At 40.6% G+C, this 23339-nt stretch overlaps 2 protein-coding genes and 1 long non-coding RNA gene across 7 annotated transcripts; 2 read left to right on the top strand and 1 right to left on the bottom strand.

The window, feature by feature from the left end:
• The first annotated feature begins 2 nt into the window (after window positions 1-2).
• On the top strand, window positions 3-21887 carry hoxa3a (homeobox A3a). 5 transcript variants are annotated; one of them, XM_077009422.1, is made up of 4 exons: window positions 3-115; window positions 14604-14664; window positions 18200-18725; window positions 20289-21887. In XM_077009422.1, exons 3-4 carry the CDS (start codon window positions 18317-18319, stop codon window positions 21083-21085), a joined length of 1206 nt encoding a protein of 401 aa, XP_076865537.1. In that variant the 5' UTR covers window positions 3-115; window positions 14604-14664; window positions 18200-18316; the 3' UTR covers window positions 21086-21887. The 5 variants fall into 5 exon arrangements, with proteins under 5 accessions (XP_076865537.1, XP_076865533.1, XP_076865535.1 ...); XM_077009418.1 differs by having other exon boundaries at window positions 20286-21887; XM_077009420.1 differs by lacking the exon at window positions 3-115 and adding an exon at window positions 10662-10941 and having other exon boundaries at window positions 20286-21887.
• On the top strand, window positions 137-7636 carry hoxa4a (homeobox A4a). Its single transcript, XM_077009427.1, has 2 exons — window positions 137-6258; window positions 6721-7636. The coding sequence occupies exons 1-2, from the start codon at window positions 5850-5852 to the stop codon at window positions 7044-7046; spliced, it is 735 nt and encodes a 244-aa protein (XP_076865542.1). The 5' UTR covers window positions 137-5849; the 3' UTR covers window positions 7047-7636.
• Window positions 21888-22017: 130 nt separating the features above from the next.
• LOC143517204 (uncharacterized) lies at window positions 22018-23324 on the bottom strand. The gene is made up of 2 exons (XR_013131900.1): window positions 23194-23324; window positions 22018-22208 (listed from the first exon to the last, which is right to left on the bottom strand). It is a non-coding gene; the product is annotated as an uncharacterized LOC143517204 (long non-coding RNA).
• Window positions 23325-23339: the final 15 nt, after the last annotated feature.

Raw genomic sequence — 23339 nt, 5'->3', positions numbered from 1 at the left:
TTGTAGACGGTAAAGGTTCCCTGAAAGTTTCCACCGTTGCTTCTTACATACTAACTCGCTATGGACGGGAAACATGGCGACAGTGTTGGCCCTGCCGCTCGAGCGTTACTGTGTGGTAAGTGTGTTTTGATTCCTTATGTTTTAGTTCTTTTTCACCTCGCATTACGTCCATGATGTTTCCGAGTTTGGATTGTAAACGCAGACAGTGTCTCCAGGACGTTCTCGGGGCTTTGGAAGGGGGAATAGAGTCGTGTGTGCACATACATTGTGAGGCCATAAATTAATTGAACGGATATGTTCCTCACCTGCTTTAATGTGAATCTCTTCGGCTCAGTGCGCACACAGACCCCATATTTGTTGCGGCATTCATAAGGATGTTTTTGTGTGTAGTGCACAAACCTCAAATACTGAACACTGTACTAGTAAACATACTGCACATAGAGCGCGTCTGAAACAAGACCTGCTTTAAACAGTATGTGTTTGATGCTTTTGGCCTGTAAGGTCAGAAACTGTATACCCTGGCTTTCATTTATGACAAGAAAATACGCAATCCTCATAAAATACAGTAGCAGAGAATATAACTTTAGATCACCAGTGAACCCTATTTTCCTCGAGCTCCAAACAATATCGTAATTTATATTTCTCTGCTTCATGTTACCTATAGCGGTTTTCAACGTTTGTTCGATGTATTCGATTGCACGGATAAAAGTTTCGGAATGTGCTTCTGCGCGTGCCTGTCCCCGTTTGGTCAGTGGGCTCGGAGCCGCCTGCTATAGGTATTTTCAGGTACACTGTGGTAGTTCCTGTAGTTCTAGGGCTATGTAAAATTTTTTCCTGGCTTTTACATTATCCGAGATAACTGTTTGAGTTCATTAGTTTGGAGATCCACGTTTTTCAGTGACGTTTTTTAAAACTATTGCAAATAGGCTCATAAATGAATCGGAAACAATGAATAGGACCTTTCAAATAGTAATGTAAATATTACGTTTATTAAAATCTTACATCACAATTTCATATCTTTCGCAGCAAAGTATTACAAATGTAGCTTAACAATTAATTAACGTCCAATATCACGTTCCGTTAATTAACTTCCAATATAACTTTCACACAGAGGACAGTTACACCACGGAATCCTCTTTTCGGGTTATTAGAAAATGGTTACGTAGAGAAGTGGGGGCAGAAGAGACAGAGTGAGGCACTCAGTGAGACAGAATAGAGATTGGAGAAGAAATGTTCCTACTCTTGGTTCACCACGAGGTCAGCGGCGGCAGGAAGATAAATGTGCACACGCCGTGAACCACCAGCAGAGCTCGCTTTTGGCCAAGTTCACTGTCACCCGCATTGCGCGCCCCTGCGCAGTGCGGGAGAAATTGATTAAAAGAAAGAATCTTCACGCATCTGTACCTTAGTAGTTTGTGCGTACACACACACACAGAGAGAGAGAGAGAGAGAGAGAGAGAGAGAGAGAGAGAGAGAGAGAGAGAGAGAGAGAGACCACATTTGAATTAGAAAGATTCAGGCACATTAAACACCTTCATTTAATTGGAAAGAGTGTAAAAGTGCCGTGTATTTCTGTCCGAAATCAGAAATATTGGAACGGGGAAGACAAAGACAATAATAGTTTGGAGTAGGTTTGGTTTGGGGGTCAAAAGTGTAACACAGGACACGCCGCTGTCATCTGTTCTGCTGCGATGCCAGTGTTATAATGACACAAAAGATCGAAAAGCTCTGAATCCCGCGAGTTGGGGCTAACCTCGCAGTGAACTCTACAAGCCGAATGACCCTAGGTTAGCAACCTCCAGAGACACTCCGCCTGCGCCGCAAAGATGAAGTGTCAGTGGTTTTATTGGAAGGCTTGATTGGTGAACTTCCTTTGAATAAGTCGGATTTGATGAGCAAAGGACCCGGGCAACATTTACATTCTACAACTGATACTCTGCGGCTGGAAGGCTTTCGTTTCAGGGATCTTCAGGAATATTGGCTTGCATAAATAATACTCCTCAGTTATACGTTATGGCACGTAGGACGGTCTTTAGCTGCCCGTTACAAAATATATGAAAAAGGCAAGAAATTACACTATTAACGCCGTAATACTTTTCAGGGTCGAATTCTAAAGAATATGCATTATGTATACAGTAGACGGTACAAAGTCTTGACCAGTGCATTTTAAACGTCTTTTAACTTCTCTGCTTCGTCGGAACGGTTAAAGAGACAGAATGGGCCACTTGTCTTGTTACATCTAAGAATTGCAGTTTTATCAGCTCCCTAATCCCATATGCATTTCAATTCTGAATAAAATACCAACATTTACTCAATATAACACAGCAAAACTCAAACATTTTTTTATCTTGTTTTAACGTTTAAATGAATAATTGAATTTATTTCCTTTGCAGAAAGTTAATTAATGCAAAGTACATCCGATTTCGTTTAAATAAATATTATTTAACGTAATGGTTAAATGCGTATGAAATTATAACAAACATAAAACTCACACAAATAGGTAAACAGCAAAATGGCGCTAGAGAGAACGGTTAGATATACACACAGAGTCCAAGTGGTTTTGATTCTAAGTAAGACTTTAATTGCGCTATATATTTACACATTTTAGTTTTAGGTTTTAGTTATTCAAGTAGGAAATTAGCACCGTTATTGTTTCTGTTTAGACATATAAGAACATGAGTGTGGCTCCAAACGAGAACGCAAATATATGATGGGCCATTATTTTCTTTGAATTTTCGGTATTGCGCGAGCAGCCCCGGTTGGTCATCTCGCCGCCAAGAGCACCATAACGGTGGTTGTATCTGACTCCAGTTACATATGATCCCGAACCTGTGCTGACGGGGACAGGCGCAAATACTGCGGTTTGACATCTTATTTAGGGATGTAGTTGAGAACAATGCTGACGGCAGAATTCATAGTCAACAATTCAACTTTATCTACTAAACTGTGGGAATGCATGTACACTGAGAAATGTGAAAGTTGTGAATTGGATATTGTTCGCCTAGTGAGTGTAGGACCTATAAAGTGGTTTATAAAGTGATTTGTTTGAGGAGAGAAAATTCGTCCTGCACTGCTGGCTTACTTTTATTCAATTCTATATTTGAGATTTTTGACAAATTTCATAACACGTTTTAAGGGCATTTGCAAAATGTATCTAATAATAATAAAAAAAATTGTAGGTCTGTTGCAACAGTTTTTAAAAGCAGACTTTTGAGCTTACAGCTCATTATCTTGAAGTATCTTAATAGTAGCAACAACAATAACAATAACATCAATAATAATAATAATAATATAATAACAATAAGAAATTAATAGCAATCATAATAACTTCATCTCTGGGAGAATCAGTGTGTGAGAGACGGAAGCCTGCATAATCAAATAGGTTAAAGTCAGACCGACGCGCTTTCGGACTAATTTTTTGCTGATGATTCTTCATATTTTTGGGTGCTGTTGAGTGCTGACCTCCGAAAGCACCCCTGATCACTCCCTGGGCACTAAACCAGCGGGACATGCTAAGTCCAAGGCCGGGGTGAAAGCCAGGTCACTGTGTCTAACAAATATGAAAATGTCGTCGTTTCTGAGGGCACGCCTTGTTGTTTAACAAAGACTGTCAATGAGCAAGATTAATCAGAGGAGGAATGGATACCGTGTCACTAAGAGGTCAGTCCGAGTTATCTCTGGGTGGCGATTAATTCGCCAAGCGAAACGAAGTCAAACACTTCTGTCGCTGTATGGCCGCACATGGTCTCCTGTGTTCAGTAATCAGTAAGGCATAGCGCTCAGGAAAACTCCTCGCTTTGGAATTTAAAAAAGAGGAATACACTTATTCAAAGCAACTTTAAAAATACTTATAATAATTAATTACTTAAATTTTTATTTAGATTCTAAAAAAACGTTTTCAAATGGAACAGTTTCGGAGTTCAAGCTACTGGTCAGGAGGAGGAGGTAGGCATTATTTCCGTTTATTTGGGCAGAAGCTGTGGCACGAGATAACCTGCTGCCTGCAGTCTCCACGCGCACCCTTTATAAGATCATGTGGTATTTGAAGGCGACTCAATATTTTTGTTGCTGAAGTGATGAACTGTTTAATTGTTGCTAAGGTTATTTGAATATCCCGATGTGTTTGTTTTTAAATGCATGGTCTTAAAAGCTTATGACGTTGCTGCATACAGACTAAGTCCGACTGTGTAACCGAATATGGCTGCCTGTATTATTAAATACGGCCACCGTTATTATTAAAGATGAGGTAAATATGGGGCCCTCATTGTGTGATTTGTTTAATGTGAAACTGAGATTTCAGATCTTTGAAATTATTATAAATCATTATTAGCAGAGCGCGAATAAAGATGAGGGCAAAAACTAAACCTGATAGTAATGTGGAACCACACCTAAAAAAAGAGTTATATATATATATATATATATATATGTATTTTTTTATTTATGTATACACTTTTTAGTTAGAGACTCACTTAGACTAGATAGATAGATAGATAGATAGATAGATAGATAGATAGATAGATAGATAGATAGATAGATAGATAGATAGATAGATAGATATCGATTAATATTTTGCACTGTCACTGCTTCATCACATCACAGTTTGTTGTAGACAACACATATAATAGGTAATGGTGACAAAAATGATGTAATAGATTATCCTATGGCCGTATATGGTGAGGTGTTGAGGTGTTATGCAGATGTTATCACATAGCCATAAATAGTGAGTGGTTATGCACAGGTTACGTAAAAGAAGGCACCTCTCACACGCGCATTCATTTCTAGCGCATACATTCATGCAGATGCAACAAAACAGTGTAAATAAGATCCCTCTCCCACTGAAACAGTGTAAATAAGATCCCTCTCCCACTGAAACAGTGTAAATAAGATCCCTCTCCCGCCGAACGCATTACACGCGCATCTCTAAGACTACATTTGGATCGGCCCTCTCGAGAAAATATTGTACTAGTGATTATTTAGGCTACTCGTGGGTCATGTTTCTGAGGATATACGTTGTAAAATATGGACACATGTACAGTAAAATTTGGATAGTTAATTATGCTTGTATTAATTTCACGTATATATTGCAGGTTTTATGTTATAACTAAGAAATGGCATTCAATCCCTTTTTAATCGTTTGCTTATACCTTCTTATGAGAGTACACTTATGAGAGATAGTACACTTGATAGTACACTTGTGAGAGATAGTACACTTATGAGAGATAGTACACTTGATAGTACACTTGTGAGAGATAGTACACTTATGATAGTACACTTGTGAGAGATAGCACACTTATGATAGTACACTTATGAGGGTTAGTACACTTTGCAGCTGCCTTTGAATGGCAGGATCTTTTAGGTGGCACCACCTTAAATAATCATTATATCAAAATTCTGCTCCATGATCCACTAGATTGATGCAGATTGATGAAAATTTTTACATTTTCACCTAAAAGATTTGTGTTTCTGCAATGAATAGTGACTCCTCCACGAAAAATACGTCTCCTTGTGCAAGCCATTCCAATCAGTACGTTTGTCTCGATTTGTAGGCATCTTTACCTCAGCGCGATCTTTCGTCATTTATAAAACGCCAGATGGTGACTTGGTCGAATTTTCCATGTATACTTTAATTTTAGAAGTGAAACAGACGCTATATTGGACAGTCGACTTTTCGTTATGCCTGGCCTGCTATTGGTGCTTGTTTACACGGCATTCACAGGAGATTGTGATTGGACACTTTGGTCACGTGACTAGTCAACTTTGTACATTTGACAGGGGGAGTAGGTGGGTTTTGGAGAGATCAGGAAAACGACAGCGCGATAAAAATTAGAATTGTTGCACTTCACAAATTAATGACCATGAGTTCCTACTTGATCAATTCGAATTACATCGAACCCTCTTTCCCGCCGTGCGAGGAGTATCAGAACGGCTACATCCCCGTCTCTTCTGACTACTACGAGCGACAGAAAGATTCGGGTTTTCCCCATCACGAAGAGGCATCATACCCGCGGTCCAACTACCAAGACCCAAGCTATGATTACGGTAACGTCTCGACCAACGGTCTCGTAGATTTCAACGATCGGCATCACGTACAACCTCAGTCTGTTACCCCAAATCACGGGCCCCACCTCAGTACCGAGAGCTGCACTGGAGCGACGGCAACCACGGATTGCAGCCTCGCCACAGAGGCGCTCTCGAACCCGCAGGAAGGAAAAGAGCCCGTGGTCTATCCCTGGATGAAGAAAGTCCACGTTAATACCAGTAAGTGTACGTCACGGTCAGTAAAACCCTGTTAATCCAGCGGAGAACGTCTGTCGGAACGCACCGACATGCTCAGTAGCATTTTCGCCCTTCATTTGAGCGATTTATACCCCTGGAGTCGTTGTCTTGGTAATTAGGAACCGTCGTAAATTTTATTGTCTGTTTTGTTTCTGCCGGGCCATCTGCTTCTTTTTCTAACTCAAAGACGCACTATCATTTATCTCGTGTTTTCGTTAATGATTATCTTACATTTGGGAATGTTGGCTCAAATACAAAATCCTCAACGTAGGGCTATATTTAAATGTGATAGGCTGGCCACACGTAATGACACCTATCCCGTCTCACGTAATAAATAACAGTCCCTTGTCGTCCTCTTCGGGACTGTTAGTGAGTGACCACGTGGAGTTCACGGGCACAAGTGAATATTGGTAACACCTGCCTGATTTTTGTTTGTTTGTTTAGTGACCGCTAATTACTCTGGAGGAGCGCCCAAGAGGTCACGCACCGCCTACACTCGCCAGCAAGCGCTGGAGCTTGAGAAGGAGTTTCACTTTAACCGGTACCTGACCCGCCGTCGGCGGGTGGAGATAGCACACACCATGTGTTTGTCGGAGCGACAGGTCAAGATTTGGTTCCAGAACCGCCGCATGAAGTGGAAGAAAGATCACAAGCTGCCGAATACAAAGATCCGCTCCGCGACGTCTTCGTCCGCCAACCATCAAGTCAAAACAGACGCGAGCCAACATCAGCAGACAGTGCATCCCGCGCCATGTTCCACGAGCCTATAGTGACGGAGGAACGTCAGGACCGACAGAACTGCGCGAGGCAGAACCCACAGAGCAGTATTCGAATCGGAACTTAACAGGGTCACTTTCTATTTAAAGTTGGGCGGGACAGCTCCACTCATCTCGGTCCTGTCATCGCGCCTCTTAACCGTCAATTCAAACAATTTCAGCTGGAAAATGTATCCATCCGACATGGTTAGATGGCGTTCTTTTTTCTTTTTTATTGAACAGTGGCAGCCTAGCATAACTAAACTTGAAGTATGGACGACAACGTGCTTGTTGTCGGTATTAAACCGTCAGCCACCGTTGTTGTGGATAGTAGTGTAAGCGAGGAGCTTGCGTTTGGGTCAGCGTCCACTTCATGGAGATGGGTCCCGCGGCGCGTGTACAGAGCTCATGAAGGCACAAATTTCGCCCTAGAGGGAAATCCCTGTTTTGTTTGTCTTTGTCCCACGTATTAGTGTGTTGTATGACGTCATCAAAGCTGTGAATAATCGTGTATTTAGTTATTTGTATATTGGTGGATGTTGTTGTGCTGTTTTAGTATATGCAAGTAATTGTATCAGTTGAAATAAACGAATGCACTGTGAATAATCTTTTCAGATAATTCCTCCAGAATCCAAAATTCAGTTAACATTTAGGACTTATATTTTTAGAATAGTCTTACGTTATAGAATCAAGTTACTGTCCAATAAATATCTAATAAGCTTTATTCTGTATTAACATCGTTAAAAGTATTTTTCATTAAATTTATCTAATAAGTGTTCATTAACTCTAAGTAACATGTTAGGAAGGAGACACACGTCGGACCCATATATCTGTTATTAGATGGGTGTACAATCGCTACCGTGGACCAACGCGAACGCGTCTTTTTATTTTTGGTTATCTTCGAGCAGTCTCTTACAATATGATCCCATCACTTTATTCTAAAATAAAGAAATCAGCACGATGATGATTGGCTAGTTCAGTGCAATCAGCGCGCGATCCTGGCCCTATAAACGGAAATACGTGCTTCCATTTCCAGGCCTAACTGAACCTTTGGTAAAGTGACTCCGCTTAGATGACGCCCGATGTATTGATGTCAAAACGAACTTTCATGGCTTAGACGCAGTGTAGTTACTCTGCAGAATGGCACTTCACTAACTTAAGGAATAAGATAGCTCACAGATAAATATAGGCAATTTTCATACCGTTACACGTAACGACGTAATAATTCATTTGCACTTTTATCAGTATGCATTCGACCAGTTATCTTGCAGTGTAACTAGATATTTTAACAAACTGATGAAAACTTTTAACATAGTTCAGTCTAACGGTCATCATTATTTTTCTCACCTCTTCATCGATCAGTCGTGCGGCTTTGAATATTTTTCACACGCCTGCAAAAACTCATATGTAAACTTTCAATGTATATTGAAATATATATTTTTATATTATTTTATAGCTACCTCGTCTAACTAATTAAATGAGATGGAGCTGATTTACAGAGCTAAATATATATGCCTATTAAAATAATCAGGCATAGGCCTAGTGGTTAAATATCGAGGCTTAGACTGGAGCATATCCTGCTTATAGTACATTTAAGGTTTAATTTGTTTTCAATTATTATTACTTTGTTTTTTCATGATTTCTTTTTGGGGTTGGGGTGCAAAACACGTGTTATATGGAGATTCATTGTTAATTATGGGTTTAAATTATGCGTAAATTATGGGTGAATATATATAAAAACTCATCTGATTTCTAGATTCACCCGCGCTTGTGTTCCACGCTGGAACATAACTGTTTATTGTTACAACAGACCCCCAAAGCGCGTTTTCGTTGAAATTCTCGAGTTGAAAAAATATTTCTGTGTCAGGCAGTACCTGCTGGACTGAGATCGTGTTGAGTTCACGCAAAGGACACAAGGAATCTGTCCAATCGTCAAACTCCAGCACTATGTATGACCCCTAACCTCTGACCTCACCATCTCCAGGGCCCTCTCGTGCACGGTACATATTTCCTTTGGACGCTTGGGGCAGCAGTGGAGCTTAAATATGGCCTTGCTCGCGTGCAGTAACGTGGAAGGTCAGTGTACTAAACAGCTGACAGTTTACTGCGAAAACACCCAGAACGGCGTAACAAGTGTAGACGCTGCACCGGCGTTTTACACAGCGGCTGTGCGTAATGACAATTTGGCAGTTATGAGTTAAACGACAGAAAGGGGAGTGGTTTTTCAATCAGTAAACATTTAAACCAAAAGAAAAAACTCATGCCCCTAAGTCGCTCATAGCAAGTGTCTTGAAATGATAAATAACGAATTAATGAAATTATGTAGTTGTCTAGTATACTAATCTGCTTAATACATAGCCCAGTACTGAAAGGCCTTAACGTGTGGAGTACGTGCATAGCTTGTCGTCAGCCCGGTGAAACCTCAGTGTGTTCTGGATTAAATTAAGGGAAGTGACACTGGAATATTCACTAAATTATATTACTCATTACTCATATTAAATTATATTACTCATTACTCATATTAAATTATATTACTCATTGTGATACGCCCTTGATTGTTGACTGAGGTCTCGACAGACAAGAAATGTAAACTTCTGTCGCAGGCTGAGGCCACTTCTGATCCTACCTTGCTTAAAATTTAATTGACTCACTCACGTGACCCTGTTAAATAATACATATCTCCAGCTCAGAAATAGATACCAGGATTCTGTAATATTTTCCATTTGATCGTCGACCTTTGATTCCGTGACCGAGTCCTCCGCCTCCAGATCTTGTTTCGCCCGTAATCGACCTGCACGTTACGTCAGCGTAAGTAACAGAAGCAATTTAAATTATTTTGTGTACAGTTCTGACATTGGTCATATCGCTTTGTTTATCGCTGTTAGTAAGACTGAGCATAGGAAAAGTGGAAAGGTATAATTTATAAAGGTACTGACATTACTGGAATGTTTTTACTCCGCTAAAAATGACTAAACACAACTCTCTGATTTAGTAGGCCTATCACTAGAAAGGTTACAGTAGTCTGAGTACCAAACTTTCCAACGCAGACAGACTACGGTCAAAACACAAACGGAGAAGGGTAGAAATGCGAATATGATTCTGTCCACTCAGTCTCGCAGTTATAGGCGGTGTCTTTCTTTTGTGCATCTTGTTATTTAATAATTGGGAAAATATTTTAATACTGCAACAACACTATTTCAACTGGTCTAATTTTACAATAACTTTTTTATTAAGTCTAATTTTCCTTATTTTAATATACCGTGCCACAAGCGCTCAACGTGGAAATAAGGAAACATATCTGTGAACTATATCTATGAACTGTGATCATCTGAAACATCACTGTGTCTATTTCTTATTCATCTGTACCCCAAGGGCTATTCCGCCTGTAGCAGGAGTGACTGCAGTGCTCGGCATGACTGAGGTTGTCCTAAGTCAAATGAAAAGATCTGGCAATCAGTAGTTACATATTAACCGAGCTTGCAAACAATAGCGGGGCTTCACTGCGAGATTGATGTCTTTACACGTGTTTAAACATGATGATAATGACTCTAAACTGTATTTATCAAACTTATTTGTGGATGTGAATAAGCACGTTAAAGTAGCAACATGCGATTAGGCTAATTCCCCTAAATACCTCAACACAAATTACAACTCTACGAGCCTTCCGGGTTAGATATCACAAGAAGTCAGACTTTCAAAAAAGCAGACAACGTCGCAAGGTTTTTCCAAGGGCGCGGTGTGTCGCGTTATTATTAGATTTGATGTTGGTTGTTGTAAACTCAGAAAGAAGAGTTATCTTCGGACAAGTGCGGCGGTAACTTTAGCCACACTGTAAGAGCTCGAGATGTCAACATTGAGGACAGACACGCTCCTTCCCTTGGCGAGGCTCCACAGAACTTCGGGAGTAGAGGTCCAGACCGCCATACTGATAACTCCTTGCTGTGTAACTATCTGTTGACGTTATAACAGCGGGGAGATATGTGCGATGTAACAATATGCCTGCAGCAGAAATCTGCCGGACAGATCATTCAAGTGTAAAGCTGTCATAAATGTTTCAGGTGGAACAATGAAAAGCGCGAGCGTTTAGACTTGGGAAGCGTCTTATGACGTCTCGTGCCCACAGGTCTCGAGGAAAAGTACGGTAGGGTACACAACAGATACAAAGCCAACAACTTTACATCAACGAATTAAACACAACGTGAGGTTTTTAAAGATCAAAGTATAATCCCAGTTTGTGAAGAATTGCATCTACGATGTAGTTTAAGGTTTGATAAAATCTTTACAAAGTCGTGGGCACCGTCAGATTCGCTAAATTCTACTCAAAGAGTTTTAACTGTAACGATGGTATAGTTTTTAACCATTTACATGGCTTCTCAAAAAGTAAAAATCGACTATTTCAATGAAAGTTTTTCTTTCTTGGGATTAAAGATTTTCACAGGACAAGGCGAGGCTCCATGCCTGAATGAGTTGATTAATGGTTCTGCGGACTAGCACTTCCGCTGGACGAGTCTGCGGTTTAAAAACTGGGTTGCCAGAGCACATTCGCCAAAAAATGGAACATCAGACATATTTCGTGGACTAAGACATTACTCACCAATCTTTCAGCCGTTTTTGCCTCTGAATATTTCTCTTTTGAAGAGTTTCTCTTAACTTTTATTAAATATTAGTAATTATTATGCTGTATTATTGGACTTCATACACGACTCTAAGCCAACACAACATGCAGGTTTCCAAGTTTATCCGTTGATCTAAAATGCGTGACCGCGGGATTGCTGAAAACTCTTTAGATGAGGTTCGGGCATTTTGTGTGTTGGACTTCTAAAGGTTTAAAAATGTTTTCAGGCGCTTCAACAAAGAAGCGAAGGAGATAGTGGTCACCGGGAGAGGGCCACCTTGCGCGCGATTGCTTTAACTATTTGGTATTGCTGCACATATTTCTGTTTGATAGTTACATTTTGCTTTGTTAACATTTGTTATCATATAAAGAGGGCACATAACTTCCGTTCATAAGAAAGGGAAGGAGAGGGGTGATCAATGCGAAAAAACCCTGGAAGCCTTTAGCGCCTGATAAAGGGAAGAAACGCCAGTGTTGAGTGATCTGCATGCCAGCCATAAAACAGGGATTTCCTCGCCCAGAAAAGCTCCAACCTCTCCACTCATTACATCCATTCAAATGCTTCAGGGGCACTCCTCACCTTCAACCACCACCCCCAACCACCACCCCAACCACATCCCGCGCCTCCCAGTGCACACGCGCGCGATAAACACCACGATAACAACCTCACTGCTTTTACCTGATAAAAGTTCGTTTAATGCGAAGTGTTGAAATACTAATGCGAGGTTAAACGCCGCAGAAAAGACCACCTCAGACGTAAACCGAAATTTCTAGCGAAAGTAACGGGACCATGAGCACTCAACACTGGCTGTAACCTGCGTCTTCCTGTTAAACGGCCTCCATTAATGATTCACATATTCAAATAAAGGTTTTTAAGTTAGATCACGTGAATCACGTGAGTAAGGCGCATAATATGGGTGGAAATAATGGCTACGGGTTGGGGGCAGCGCGTGCGAGTTGGTCTGGTGTGGTGGTGACTATGCGAACCCACTTCTGGAGAGTGGGGTCGGGCCATTGTGAACCATACTGGAGAGAAAGATAGAGAGAGGAGAGATAGATAGAAAGAGGGAAGGGAGGAACGGGGGTACAGAAAGAGGAGAGAGGCTCGTTTTGTGGACGGTATTATACAACTGTCATGCACGAGTATGTTTTTCTTCACGGACGGAGATTGAGGACCTGAGCGAGGAGGATGGATTTTATTTTGAGGTATTTCCGTTGATTGTTCATTACTCTCGTGCGTTATAGCAGCTCACGGAAAAGGTCACTGTCAGAGAACACAGAATGACAGAGCCGAACCTTTCTGATTATCCATAAGGTTAGGACTACGTTTACAATGTAATCGATATGTACTTATTACACTACATATATTGTAATAATCAGAGTTACACATACAGCACGCTTACGAAGCCGAGGATAGTGAACTCAAGCCTCTCATTTATCTTGGGCAACAGCTGCTCTTTGGGTTTATAAACCAAAATTCAAACCAGAATTCAAAACCATATGATGGTCCTGGAATCAGTAACTGGACTGTTTATAATTTGTCTATTTGTTGTGTGACCAGTAGGAGTTTCAGGAACATCCGTGGCCTGTTTGAGGTTTGTAAATAAAAACGGCCAATTGTATGTTTTGTAAATAGATTATTTATTCCAAACTTATTGGTCACACTATATTCAGTTAAATTCAAACTGACCTAATTAATGGTGCCTTGTTACAAAATTCCTTATTGTAAAATTATTTTATTTTTAAAAATTCGTTTGTATTTACAATTTTTGTTACATTCTGATTAAATGTATATACGTTTAATCAGAATATAAGCAAAATATATAATAGAAGAATATATAAAATGTTTTAACATGCTATTTAGCTCTATTGGCCGGTCTATATTTGCTGTCTGAGCAAGATTCTAGTTTTCGGTTTTTAGTTTTTAAGCTCTAAACAGTTACTGACTGGTGAGTATATTACGGCTCAAATTCTGAGACTGTAGTGTGTGGTTATGTTCTATAAAACATGCTAGTTTGTAGAGAGTGTGTAAACGGGATATTCTCCGGAAAAATAAATCACAAGACAACGAATAAAACTCACTGGAACAGTGGCGGGTCGTTTGATGTGGGAGCTCGCAAGGGAAACGAGGATATAATGCAAGACGGAGTATCGTCCAGAAGCCGCAACTGTGCCGAGGTCACGGCGCCCGAGTCTTGATTTATGGGCTGGGGGACTCTGGGCCGCGGCTGTTCACGAGCTAATGACTATTCGATCCAAATTCACTAGCAAGGAAACAAAAAGGAAGGAAAGAAAGAAAGAAAGAAAGAAAGAAAGAAAGAAAGAAGCAAAAATGGATGTATTTGCAAAGTCGTCTCTTGCAATTGCTACTCTTTTTGGTTTTGTAAAATTATCCAACAATTGTAGGGCATTATGTAAATAACATTTGGAATATATCTCACCTGGACCATCATAACGTTTACAAACGTTTGGTTTACAATATTTTTTCCAGTTTAGTTCTTAATGTGAAGTGAACATATATTTTGCATGTTAGCAAAGTGATAACAGCAGTAATTATGAACTAATTCATTCAGCCTCGTGCTGGATTTTGCGTTTATTGTCCTTTGTGTTTGTGGTCAAGTTCGATGTTGATTATCTTTCATGAGATTATAAGCGCAGGATGAGGTGTTTAACACTATATACACTTATATATATGTTAGTATAATATACTAACATACTTATAATATATATAATATAATATACTAGTATACTTTCGGTATGATATACTAATACTTTCGGTTTTTTAATCTAACAGTTTTGGGTTTTTGTCTAAAGTGCATTTAATATGTTTCAAATTGCTTGTGATATTATAAAGCAGTGAAATGCACCCATATTTGAATGATGAGGTTTTATGATTTGTGGAACTATGAGTTTACATCCAGCTTTCATTTTGTTTTTGTTTTTTTTTTTTTTTGCAGACTTCCACCTAAATGATCCCGACCCAGCCACAGGCCCGCGCGAGACTGCAGCCCTTCTAAGGTAAGTCCACACATGCCATTCATCGATTATTGCTGTAAGTTACCCTTTTATTATACGTTTATATTTCTTAATAAAGGCTGACACACACACACACACACACACACACACACACACACACACACACACACACACACACACACACACACACACACACACACACACACACACACACACATTTACACACGATCACTATGAATCATTTGCTCTCTTCCACTTGTCTTACTGGTGCAATTTGTCATTATAAAATCATCTCTTTGAACACTTCCTCAAGAAATATCTTCTTCTTCTTGTGTTGCTGTGTTAACTCTGTGGTAGATTAAACCACTGCGACATGGCAGTAAGGAGCCGGGTTTAATGAAACAGCCACTCAACTGTTTGTCTGCTTAGCTGTGATGGAATATCCCAGGGCTTCTTGACTGGTTTATTGACACTTAACCTCACAGTTAGTGACTCATCAAAAAAATCCCAGAATCATCAGTTTCTTACAAACAATTAAGTAAATAATTCTTTATTTTTTTGTTCAGAAGTGCTGAGTCGGTCAGAAAATGCACACTCAAGGACTGTAGGGATCCCACTCACTAGCCCACGCGCTCCACGGCTCATTGCTCGGTTCGCTGTCTTTCTCTGTTTGCGAGAGGTAAAGAGTTCTGTTTGCGAGCGGTAAAGAGTTCTGTTTGCGAGAGGTAAAGAGTTCTGTTTGCAGCTGTGCTTTTGGAGAGGCGTAAAAAAAATTTGGCCGAGAGTCGACAGTAGAGCTTCTTACTGACACAATGTTTGTTTGAAAATGTCTTGCCATATTCAATCAAATGATTGAAAATCATTCATTGGTTAAGAAATAATTTTATTCTTTAATGTATTGTTTGCCGCGTGATTTGACAATGCAAGTAAGATTTCACATCGACGGTGAAAGTAATGTCCGATTCTCTTTTGAGATATAACTATGTATCAGATTACCTGAAAAAAACATTATTTCAAATTATTTGAAGGTGTTTTAGGGTTGCCAGCTTATGCTGCAGCACCGACAGTAAAAGAGGTGTGTACTATAAATTAGAAATGTTAAAACATAGGGCCAGATTGTAGTTAATCTAAAATGTCCTAAATATTACATTTGGGCTCATTATATAATTTCTATCGAGCTATGAACATCTCACGCTTGCACATGAGGAATAAGGAGTTAGGTTTAAAACGCCACTTCATTTGCATAATTTTTCTTGTCTGCTGACGCTCTGTTTCGAGGGAGTTCACTGGGGTGTGCGCGTGAGCTTGCGCGCGCTAGCATGTCTGTGTGTGCTTGTTGCAGGACTCATTTGAGCGCAGCCCATGGCCGGATTTAATATCGAGTGTTAGAACACGGGCACTTATTCAATACGTGATATGTTAAAGGCAGGGGCAGCGGCCTGTTTGTATGACCGGGGCGCGAGGAACTGCTTTTGTAATCTTGCGGTTTTTACTGATTTATGCTGCTTGGGGGAAAAAAAACAACAACGAGGAAGGAATTTTTGAGTGTCATTCCAGCTGTAGTGTTTCGCCTCTTCCTTTTACAGCTGCTGTGTCCCATGACTCTTCCAAGCAGGGTTTGCGCTTTGTCGCTGTCTTTTCGGTTTAACTTTTCTCTGGACCCGTGTTTGATCGATTTCTGCCGCTGAATGAGAGAACCTCGCGGCGTGCTGCGCACTGCTCGTCAGAGAGGAAGGTAAGCGAGCAAGAAGCAGAGCTCTCGCGTGGCTGTTCAATGGCGGAGTTTGTGATTTATGACCGCGCGACTGAAATCTCGGTTCAGGGAGAGTTCACACTCACACATGCACATATTCGCTCAGAGGCAAGGCCAGATTCCACCCGGCGCGGCAGCGGGGCTCTCTGTGCTCTGAGGCTCGCTCTTCACGCAGCTTTTGTCTGTATGATAGCGTTAGAGAGAAAATTAATGTGGGCCAAGTTTGGATGGTGAAGACACAGAAGAGCCTTTTCATGCAGTTTCATGAGTGTTTGTGTTCTGCTCCTTCTGCCTGGTGTGTTCAAACTGCCTCTGTTGCGAGAGCTGTTTTCTGTTTTCACATGTTTCCATTGTCTTAGCAGTATATTTAATAATATGAATATTTAGAACATTTAATTGTCAGTCTCATTATTATTATTATTATTATTATTATTATTATTATTATTATTATTATTATTATTATTATTATTATTATTATTACTATTGCCACTACTAGCTTCTCGTTTTAGATTTTGTTTGTATTAACGTTAATGTTGTTGTTGCCGCCGTTGATGTTTTTAGTTTGTTATTGTTTTCTTTGTTTTTGTTTGTTTTCGCAGGTCACAGGTTGGCCTTTATGTTGTGGTAGGTTACAGTTTGGGCCCGAAATACATGGCCATTGATGCTTTCATATATTCAAGTCAGTGTAGGCTAGATGTATACCTTGATTATAGATTTATTCTATTTCGAAAATTTTATATAAATGTTAAAGAAAAAAGGACGTTTCTTCGTTTGATTTAACATAAATAATTACAATTTTCACATTTACCCCTAAGGTGGATGCAATTTATTATCACTAACCAAAATAGCGGAAATCAGCAAGAAGCAAAAATGATGGAATCCTTCAATAATTTATAGATTTTAATTTCAGTTTAACTACCGTATATCCGTGTATTTAAAGACTCTCAACGGCAGGACAGATCAGACTACTTTGCTATCACATTGACGCTATTAATGCATAAGCATTTTCATTCTAATTATTTTGATATTTATTATTATTATTCGATATACAGAATATGTTTTACCTAGGGTACAGATAGTATTTTGGTTTTTGCGTAATTTCTGTTAATGAGTTAGCTGTAGTTCTTGCCATTCGTAAATACGCCTGCCATCAGTTACTGGGGCTCTCGCGCTGCATTCTCTCTAACTCGGTAACCCTCATACATCAACGGGTGCTGTGTACGCGCGACAGCACCCATTATTATGGGCTGGCGAGGAAAGGTTCACGGCGTGGTCATAGAGACGCGCGCGCGCCCGGTTTTTCAGGTTTCCCATAGGACCTCCATCCATCTTTGTTGTGCATACGCGAAAGGTGGGGAATGCGGTCGTTATGGCGACACGGACAGCCTAAGCTTCAGAGTGGGAAATAAGGAAGTTCTCTTGACTCTAGAGCCCACGCGCAGAGGCCTGTACACAGAGAAAACATGCTCCACACACTCAAGCTAACGTAGGAATTAACGGACTTTGTTTTGGGGTGGTTAGTTTGCGTGTGTTCGTCAGAGATAAACTACTGTCTCACGTGTCTGTACATTATGTACACACGTTCAGTGTCAAACAGGCTGTCTTAAAGCAGGGCGCAGATGATAGCTGTGAATGCTTTTTCAATGTAGCCTATGTGTTCAGTGTTCATAGTGTAATGTTGGCTGGGTTATTTGGCTATTGTTGCAGTCCACCATAAGGTAAGTGGCGACCGACCCTCCCGATCTCTTCAGTGTCAGCCAGGCTTTGAAAAGTAAGATGGATAGAGCCTATTTCGCTCGCCCACCGTATCTCCTTTCGCCTTAGGTCCACTCGAGGAGCCAATTGGCGGAGAGGAGTCACGTGACCACGTTGTGCCAATGTTCTTCTACAACGGTGTCAGGACCCTGTCAGCTAGTGAAATAAACACTGGGAAACGGCGAGATGCAAAAAGCGACCTACTACGACAGCTCGGCAGTTTACAGCGGCTACCCCTATCACAGTGCAAATGGCTTAGGTTATGATGCCAATCAGCAGGAGTATCTTCACGTGGACAGTGACTACCATCGACCTGCGTGCTCTCTGCAGTCCTCGACGCTGCACAAACCCGGCGACATCACGGAAGGCTGTCTGCAAGGCGAAGGCACTCAGGAGACCCCCGCGGCCGACGGTGATCCGCACCGCGCGAGGCCCGCCGGCCCGCCATCCCCCAGTGCCCTTACACAAAATTCAAGCAATGGCCACAGTGCTAAGAATCAAGGTTCCCCAACATCGGCCACCCGCAAGCAAATCTTCCCCTGGATGAAGGAGTCACGTCAGAACACCAAGCAGAAAACCTGTAGCACCAGTTCAGGTGATTCTAACAGTTAGAAAGTCTGCACGATAAAATTCTAAACTAAATGCATTTCAGATGTACTTCACTGGTATAAATCAGCAGCAATAAATTAGGAGTAACTGCATCACATCTGCTCGTTCGTAGCAAAAGGAGTAGCTTTTTAAAGGTAGAAGATAACATAAAGATTGACGGTGGCACGAGAACTTGGCTGTCGCGTGCAACATGTAATTGACAGCGAGCTTGTTCAAGGTTATGACTGAACGTGACAACACCGAGAAACTGCACAAGATAGCAGGCTGTGAAATTGTAGGTTAAATATTCCGGATATATACAGTTATAAAAGACGCTTCTCGTTCCCTTCAATATTACGTTTGATATTTTCCTAAACTAATTGCAATATTAATTAAATCCATATTGTAGGCTACTTAGACGAGAACGTGTAGTGTCCAGTGTAAAGAACCTGCTAATATTGACTTTCAGCATATAATCTGACAATATGTGTTATAATAATTTAGCGCCTCTAAGGGCAAAAACTTTCCCTATATATATATATATATATATATATATATATATATATATATATATATATATATATATATGAGAGAGAGAGAGAGAGAGAGAGAGAGAGAGAGAGAAGACAGAAAGATATGCGGTGTTGAATTTATGGATTTACAGTTTGTATAGCTTACATTCTGATGACGCCAAATGAGTACTGTGAAAATAAAGTCAACCCTGCAATACAGCGTCTGTTTTTCGGTCCGACCACCATTTTGAAACCTTTTTTGTTGATTTCAGTCAGGCCACGTTATGTGAAAATTACTAATAGGTTTAATTCGAGGTGTCGGTTAGTCCGTATTTCAGGATTTTGCATAATTCTGTTAAAAAATAAATAATTCACACATAAATAAACCCGCGTTACTACAACGCAGATCAAATGTAAAAACCGAATTTCTACGAACTTACCTTAAACTATACTTAAATTATATTGTATTTTGTACAGTTATACAGCATTTAACATTTTAGCTTTGTTTATGTTTGTTTGATAAATCTATCGTTGTCCTGTTGGATAGTGTGATCTACGTTAATTCACATTCAGAAGTAAAAACTTAAACAGGCCAGTTTAGGTGTGGTGTGCGTAAGGGGCGTAAGGAACTAAACCCGTACAGCATAACCGAGAAAAGCAGTGAAACGTTCCGCTGCCTCTCGTCCTGAAGAGATGTTCTCTTACACTACACCCCTGCCCCCCATAGTGTTAAACGCTGTAAGCCACAATTTATTATATTAAACTTTACGCTGTTGATTATAGCAATAACGTTTATTAATGTTTTACCTACTATTGGCGAAATCTAATTATCCTGAATTACAGTGCATTTAATGTTTCTCACTGCAGGCAGGATTTCGTTAAATGTCTTTGTCCCACTAGGGGCGCCGTTTATTCACCGTGGGATGACTGAGTTGAAGCCAAATTGTATTTTTCACTAACGCTTTATTGCGAAGGCATTGCAAACACGGTCATGTTGTTGTACTGTGTTTGTGGTCTAGGTTGTACTGATTTGTATCTTCTTTGTATCTGCGCAGCAGAAAGCTGTCCTGGGGACACGAGCCCGCCCAGCTCAGCCGCCTCAAAGCGCGCGCGGACCGCGTACACGAGCGCACAGCTGGTGGAGCTCGAGAAGGAGTTCCATTTCAACCGTTACCTGTGCCGCCCGCGACGCGTGGAGATGGCTAATCTACTCAACCTGACAGAGCGGCAGATAAAGATCTGGTTCCAGAACCGCAGGATGAAGTTCAAAAAAGACCAGAAAGGGCTCGGGATGATGCCGTCACCTGGAGGACAGTCCCCGCACAGCCCCGTGCCACCGCCTTCCGGTGGCGTAGCAGGCGGAGGGGGTGGATATTTAAATTCAATGCATTCGATGGTAAACAGCGTGCCCTACGATGCTCCGTCCCCAACACCCTATAGGAAATCTCAGTCTAACGCATACAGCCTTCCTACGTCATATCCTCCAACTCTTAACACTTCCTTAAGCAATTGCCCGCCTTCTCAGAAGCGGTATCCGGGGACCGGTTCAGCTACGCCTGAGTATGATTCGCACCATCTCCAAGGCAACAATAACTACGGCACGCACGTGCAAGGCAGTCCCGTGTATGTCGGTGGCAATGGAAGCTACATGGAAACCATGGTCAGTACGGGAGCCTCGGTGTTTGGCCTGACACATGTTCCCCCGCATGGCAATATCGACTACAACGGCGCAGTCACCATGGGGAACAACCATCACCGTGGGCCGTGCGAGCCTGCCGCGTGCACATACACGGACCTTACACCGCACTACTCTCAGGGAAGAATTCAAGAAGCGCCTAAACTGACTCATCTGTAGTCTGGGATGTTTTCCCCTCGTGCTTCCTCTGTCCGCGCGCCCTTCAACACTCGCTGCAGTCAATCTTACGTTTTTTTGTTTCTAGTTTTCTTGAGTGAAGTAGTTTAGACCTTTTCTTGTTGCTTGAAGAATTAAGAATTTTCTCTGTTTTTTAAATATAGTATTATAGTTCCACAGCCTTGGCGGCCCGTATTGGACATCATGCGATGGCACATATATGCATAATGTCATCTATTACACACACATATATATATATATATATATATATATATATATATATATATATATATATATATATATATATATATATATATAAATTACAGGGTATAGTGAACACATTTTGTTTCTCTTCTAAATGTGAATGCGTTAAATTGAGTTAAGCTCTTCGTCTTCAGTCGAAGATTTTTTTTTCATTTATTGTATTTTACTTATTTGCATTTTGTTGCACTTGAGGAAGGATGACCCGCGAGCAGAACTCGTCCCACTCGAGCTCGTGCAGGACTTTTGTATTTATTTTACTTCAGTGGACTGTGGATTCCCAGTATTATCCTGCCGCTCGCTAAGAGGCGGGAAAAGGCTAAACGGAGCGCGCCATTATTCTCTGGTTATGCGCTAACAGGCTAGGTTACTTGATACAAGGTTACTTGATACAAGTCAAACACAATGATGCAATAATAATCGAGAGGAAGACAACAACTACATCCGAAATTTTAAATTTATTTGTCTTAAATTTGTCTCAGTGTCATACATTCCATGCTGCTCCAGTTGAAGACATTTAAGAAATAAATAAAACAAAACGAAATTTCAGTAAATTGATGTATTTTCTTTCGTAGCTTAGATCAAAAAGTAAAAACAAAAACAACAATAATAATAATAATAATAATAATAATAATATAGCAGCTCAAATACGTAGGATTTTTTTAAACAATGCACAGAAAGCTCTCAACCGTCACACAATAGATTTACCTGTAAAAACGGCAAAATACGTTAAAATCATTACACATGAAGCGTGTGATGTTCGGTTCCTTCTTGCTTTGTAAATCCAACACTAGCTGCTCTGAGTGTCGCTCCGATGAAACTCATCCATTATAATGTCACAGGCAGCCTGGCCCTCGAGCACCGTCTGGAAGAGAGGAAGCATTTAAAATGAGAAATATTTAAAATTCCCGAAACGATCAACTCAAACACTGTATAAGGCTAAACTGTGGGGGTTTCCCCCACCATTCTAGTAATGACAGGCAAATGCATGTCTAAGATATAAGGCCATGCCAAAACAAGGGGTCAGATTAACACCTAAAAAATACAGTAGTAACTTTTGAACTTTAACACACCGCCTAAATCAGGGGGTTCAAAATATCTCTTGTAATTCAGGTTTGCTCTATTTCCACGTGTGTCTAGCTAACTATGATTTTAAAAGGACATGATAGAACGAATATGCTAGAAATTATTTTTACACATGTTTTGGATTCCTTATAATAATGTAGGTGCAATTTAAACGTGATGTCACATTTGGCATATAAACTTTAAAGAAAATGTAGTTTTTGGTCTGAATGTATATTATTATTAGTTTAGCTGTGTTTACATTTCAACACAAAAGCGGCTACATGTTTTAACTTTTTGATATACTTTATTGGCAGTGTTTCTGACTATGCACCATAATCTCATAAGGTCTTACACTTTTACAATTTGTATTGGTCGAAAATAATTTTTTTCAGCAGTCAGTCCATGGCCTTGCTCGGTTTACGGCATATGGTTAGCAGACAGAGCCAGACCAACGGATCCCTAGTGTGCACGAGACCACAAAGCCAGACGGGCTGAATAATAAAAGATGCAGCAACAGAAATAAAACTGGTTTCAATAAGCATTGACCTAATATGGAAACGCAAGACGGTTAGATTTTGTGGGAAAAAACTCGTGTTTTAATCTGCTTGAGACCGAACGCCACCAATTCAGTAAATTTACTTCCAAAGTCAGCCTGCCCTCTTAAGATTCGCTAAAAATTCTAGACCTTTACTCAAACGAAAAGTCATACCTGGAGTGTTTTTCTAGCAGCCAAGAATTACACCGAATTGAAAACAAAATTACAGAGCGGGTTTTGGGCTACTCACCATTTGTGTGTTGCGCGTCTGATAGTGTTCGATCCAAACGATAATTCGCCTGAGTGTATGCGCACGAGAGAAGGAAACAGAAGCGCGCGGTTGTAATGGAAGCTTCTCTCCCTGTCTTCCTGGCTGTATTTGATCTCGCGCGGAGT

This window comes from Brachyhypopomus gauderio, chromosome 6 (assembly GCF_052324685.1).
Source record: "Brachyhypopomus gauderio isolate BG-103 chromosome 6, BGAUD_0.2, whole genome shotgun sequence".
Classification (NCBI taxonomy): Eukaryota; Metazoa; Chordata; class Actinopteri; order Gymnotiformes; family Hypopomidae; genus Brachyhypopomus; species Brachyhypopomus gauderio.
The sequence above is the reverse complement of the archived record's forward strand: the minus strand, read 5'-3'. Positions and strand labels throughout refer to the sequence as shown.